A 4,677-nucleotide genomic window follows, 5' to 3' on the forward strand; every position below is an offset into this window, starting at 1 on the left:
AGGACGGCCAGCTCGGGTGGTGGTGGGATGGTGGGATGGGCGCTGCTGGAGCCAAGGGAGGTCATGGATGGCGTGGGGATGGGGCTCTGCTTGGTGGTGTCCCCCCCCCCCCCCCAAGCTGGTATGGGGTCCTCCAAGGCTTGGGTGAGTGTCCCCGTGTCCCTCCCCAGGGGTGGCACTGGGTGTCAGCAGTCCAACACCATGGCCTTGCTGGTCCCTGGTGGATGTGGCACTGTGGGGACAGGGGACGTGAAGGTGGGGGTGGACAGCAGGTGGACCTCCATGTCTCCTGGGTGATGCAGTGCCAGCCCTAGCATGAATGTGACACTGCCGCCAAGGCTTGGGTGAGTGTCCCCGTGTCCCTCCCCAGGGGTGGCACTGGGTGTCAGCAGTCCAACACCATGGCCTTGCTGGTCCCTGGTGGATGTGGCACTGTGGGGACAGGGGACGTGAAGGTGGGGGTGGACAGCAGGTGGACCTCCATGTCTCCTGGGTGATGCAGTGCCAGCCCTAGCATGAATGTGACACTGCCGAGGGACCTCCATGTCTCTTGGGTCCCAACATGGCCAGTCCTGGGTGAACATGGCACTAGGAGGATAGGGGACATCATGGTGGGGCTGAAGGACGTCCATGTCCCTTGGGTATCACAGTAGTACCCCTAGGGTAGATGTGGCACTAGCCAGATGGGGGACATCAGGGTGGAGATGGGACACCAAAGAGACTTCCACATGCCCTGGGTGCCACAGTGCCAAGTCTGGGGTCAAGATGGCACTATGAGGACAGAGGACATCAGGGTGGGGACGGGGAACCTCCACATCTCATGGGTGCCGCCATGCCAGGTCCAGGGTGAGTGTGGCACTAGCAGGATGAGCGACATCAGGATGGAGATGGGACACTCAAGGGAACTTACATGTCCCCTGGGCACCGCAGTGCCAGGTCTGAGGTGAACATGGCACTGCTGGGAGACAGGGAACGTCCAGTTGGGGACAGTCCCTGGGGTGCCACCCTGCCAGCAGCGTGCCAGCCCTCTGCGACACCCCACTGCTGTGTCCCGCAGCCAGGCAGCAGGACCTGATGATGCTGGACGGCTTCATGATGTACCTCCTCTCGGCTGCCGGTGACATCCTCAACCAGGAGCACACCAAGGTGCACCAGGACATGAACCAGCCCCTGTGCCACTACTTCATCTCCTCCTCCCACAACACCTACCTGACCCGCAACCAGAGCGGTGGCACCAGCAGCACCGAAGCCTATGTCAGGTGGGTGCCTCTGGTCAGAAGCTCCATGCCCTGATGGTCCCATGGTTCGAGGGTGCTGGGGCAGCGCAGGGACTCATCAGATCATGGTGCGGTGGCAGGGCGCTGATGGCGGGATGCCGTTGTGTGGAGCTGGACTGCTGGGAAGGCTCCGACGGGGAACCCATCGTCTACCATGGCCACACGCTCACCTCCAAAATCCTCTTCCGCGATGTCATTGAAAGCATCCGTGACTACGCCTTCAAGGTGAGCCGGGTGCTGGCAGCCCTGGGATGGGTGCTGGGGGATGGGTGCTGAGCGCTGCCCATCCCCGTCCCCAGCAATCGCCCTACCCCGTCATCCTGTCCCTGGAGAACCACTGTGGGCTGGAGCAGCAGGCCACCATGGCCCGGCACATGAAGGCCATCCTGGGGGACATGCTGCTGACGCAACCGCTGGAGGGGCAGGACCCCCACGACCTCCCATCCCCGGAGGTAAGGCCACCCGCCCGCCCACCACGGTGTCCCCATGTCCCCTCCGAGCCCTGAGCTCGGCCCTTCCTCCCGCAGCAGCTGAAAGGGAAGGTTCTGGTGAAGGGCAAGAAGTTGCCAGAGCCGTGGCACGAACCCTGGAGTGTCACCTCCCTTCCGGACCCCGAGGAGGAGGAAGAGGAGGAGGAGGAAGAGGAAGAGGAGGAGAAGCTGCAGGAGAGAAGCAGCCGGCGGGTAAGGGGCTCTCCCAGGGCTATGGTGCCGGGAGACCACGGCATCCCAGTGGTGCTGGAGGACCATGGCATCCTGGTGGTCCTGGAGGACCATGGCATCCCGGCAGTGCCATGGGACCACTGTGTCCCAGCAGTGCTGGGGCCCGGGGCAGGTGAGCGCTGCCAGCATCCCCCGATGTAGCCCTGCTCTCTCCTCTTCCAGTCGCTGCAGTCGCTGCAGGAGATCAAACCTCTGCAGGTGGGTCGTGTGATGGAGCTGGGGGGGCTGACGGGTCGGGTACCGTGGGGGTGGCGAGTCGCTGTCACGGCCACTGAGGGGACTGAGCTTGGGGACTCCTCGGCTGTGCCTCCCTCTTCCCCCATTGGGCTGGGTGCTCCATTTCTGGCATCTCCATCACCTCAAGGTCTCCATTGCCTTGGGAACTCCGTGACTTTGGGTCTCCATCACTTTGGGCCATTGCCTTGGGAACTCCATGACTTTGGTCTCCATTACTTTGGGGTCTCCATCACCTCCAGGGTGACCCCTCGGGGTCTCCATTGCGTTGGGAGGGGTGTTCTCCATTGCCTCAGTTCTCCGTCACCTCAGGGTCTCCATCACCTTGAGGTCTCTATCACCTCAGGTTCTCCATCATCTTGGGTTGTCCATCACTTCAGGGTGTCCATCACCTTGGGGTCTCCATGACCTCAGGGTCTCAAGCTGCTTGGGTTCTCCATCATCTCAGGATCCATCACTCCATTGCCTCAGGTTCTCCATTGCTTTGGGGTCTCCATCACCTTGGGGTATCCATTGCCTCAGGTTCTCCATCACTTTGGGGGTCTCCATGGACTTGGGGGTCTCAGCGCTCAGCACTAGCAGGGTAGGGGGAGTCTGTAGACCCTCAGGTAGGCATATGGCCACCAGAGCCAGGGTGGCCCTGACACCACAGTGGCTCCCGCAGGCCAAGGACGCATCACAGGTGGCTCCGGAGCTGTCGGCCGTGGTGGTGTACTGCCAGGCTGTCCCCTTCCCTGGCCTGGCCCATGCCCTGCGCCACCCCCGGCCCTGCGAGATGTCCTCCTTCAGCGAGAGGAAGGCTCGGAAGCTCATCAAGGAGGCGGGTGAGGGCGATGGGATAGGGACGAGGACGGGGACGGGGACAGAGTGGCTCCATGCTCCTGACCTCACTGGGATGCAGGATGGGGCTGAGACTGGTGGGATCTGTCACTGATGGGGTCTGTCACCGGGGTGCCTTCACGGGCGGTGGTCAGGGGCGTGCTGGCCTCGGCTGGGCTGCTCTGGTCTGGTGGGACTGGGGTCTGGTGTCAGGCCAGAGGCCAGGCTGAGGGTCACAGGTCCAGGATCAGGGTCTGGTGTAAGGCTCTGGGGTCAGGGTTTGGGATGTGGCATCTGGGTCCAGGGTCAGGTCTGGGGTCTGGGGCTGGGATTAAGATCTGGGTCAGGGTCCAGGGACTGAGATCTGGGGTCTGGGGTCAAGGTCTGGGGTCTGGCTTCAGGGTTCAGGGTCAGGATCTGAGATCAGGGTCTGGGGTCAGGGTCCGGGGTCCAGGGCTGAGATTAAGATCTGAGTCAATGCTCAGGGTCTGGGGTCCAGGGTCAAGGTCTGGGATCAGGGTCGGGGTTTGGGATCCAGGGCTGGGATTAAGATCTGGGTCAGGGTCCAGGGTCTGGGGTTTGGGTTTGGAGTCTGACGTCCAGGGTCAGGATCTGGGGTCAGGCTCTGGGGTCAGGGTCTGGGATCCAGGGTCAAGGTCCAGGGTCAGGGGTCCAGGGTTGGGGTCTTAATCCCAGTGTCCAGTTTCAGGGTCTGGGTCACGTTTCAGGGTCTGGGTCCACCTCAAGGTGTGAGGTCAAGGTCAGGATCCAGGGTCAGGGTCTGGGATCCAGGGTTCAGTTTAAGATCTGAGTCAGCATCTAGGGTCTGGGGTCAGGGTCAGGGGTCCAAGGTCAAGGTCCAGGGTCAAGGTCCAGGGTTGGGGTCTTAACCCCAGTGTCCGGTTTCAGGGTCTGGGTCACGTTTCAGGCTCTGGGTCCACCAGCCGGGCAGGCTCCGTCCATGTCCCCAGGCACACGGGTGCAGGCAGGACACTGTCACCCGCTGGCGGGGCCCCGCACCGGCACCCATGGGTGCAGCGGCCCCACTCAGCTGTTCCCCCACCCCAGGCCCGGCGCTGGTCCAGTACAACGCCCAGCAGCTCAGCCGCGTCTACCCGCTGGGGCTGAAGATGAACTCCTCCAACCACAACCCCCAGGAGATGTGGAACGCCGGCTGCCAGCTGGGTGAGACCCCACGGCCCCTGGGGGACACCCCATGACCTGGCACCCCCCCTGGAGCCATCACCCACCCTGACACCCCGTCCTCCTGTCCCCACAGTGGCCCTCAACTTCCAGACGCCGGGCTACGAGATGGACCTGAACGCCGGGCGCTTCCTGGGCAACGGGCGCTGTGGCTACGTGCTGAAGCCCCCCTGCCTGCGCAGCGCCCCCAGAGAGGGGCCCCGCCGCCTGGCGCTGCATGTCAGGGTGAGGGCACCCCGCTCCCCCCGACCCCACGCCTGGGTGGGTGCCATCTGCGTCCCTGCTGGGTGACACCCCTGACATTCCCATGCCTGGCTGGGTGCCACCTGCAACCGTTTTCCCAGGTGACACCAACCCCACACCCAACCAGGTGCCACCCACATCCCCTCTGGGTGATGCCAACCCCGTGTCCAGCCAGGTGC

At 63.4% G+C, this 4,677-nt stretch overlaps 1 protein-coding gene across 1 annotated transcript in view; it reads left to right on the forward strand.

The window, feature by feature from the left end:
• The window catches only part of LOC104084198 (1-phosphatidylinositol 4,5-bisphosphate phosphodiesterase delta-3-like), a gene marked incomplete at its 3' end in the record, with an annotated part of 5,686 nt that extends 1,206 nt beyond the window's left edge, over positions 1–4,480 (forward strand). The window contains exons 3-10 of the mRNA XM_009587940.1: positions 747–846; positions 1,058–1,259; positions 1,358–1,502; positions 1,577–1,729; positions 1,805–1,960; positions 2,904–3,057; positions 4,121–4,237; positions 4,332–4,480. Of these exons, the coding sequence (XP_009586235.1) occupies positions 747–846; positions 1,058–1,259; positions 1,358–1,502; positions 1,577–1,729; positions 1,805–1,960; positions 2,904–3,057; positions 4,121–4,237; positions 4,332–4,480 (1,176 nt within the window). The remainder of the gene's footprint in view (positions 1–746; positions 847–1,057; positions 1,260–1,357; positions 1,503–1,576; positions 1,730–1,804; positions 1,961–2,903; positions 3,058–4,120; positions 4,238–4,331) is intronic.
• Between the last annotated feature and the right edge of the window lie 197 nt (positions 4,481–4,677).

The sequence above is a fragment of the Fulmarus glacialis genome, unplaced genomic scaffold, assembly GCF_000690835.1.
Source record: "Fulmarus glacialis isolate BGI_N327 unplaced genomic scaffold, ASM69083v1 scaffold20821, whole genome shotgun sequence".
Lineage (NCBI taxonomy): Eukaryota > Metazoa > Chordata > Aves > Procellariiformes > Procellariidae > Fulmarus > Fulmarus glacialis.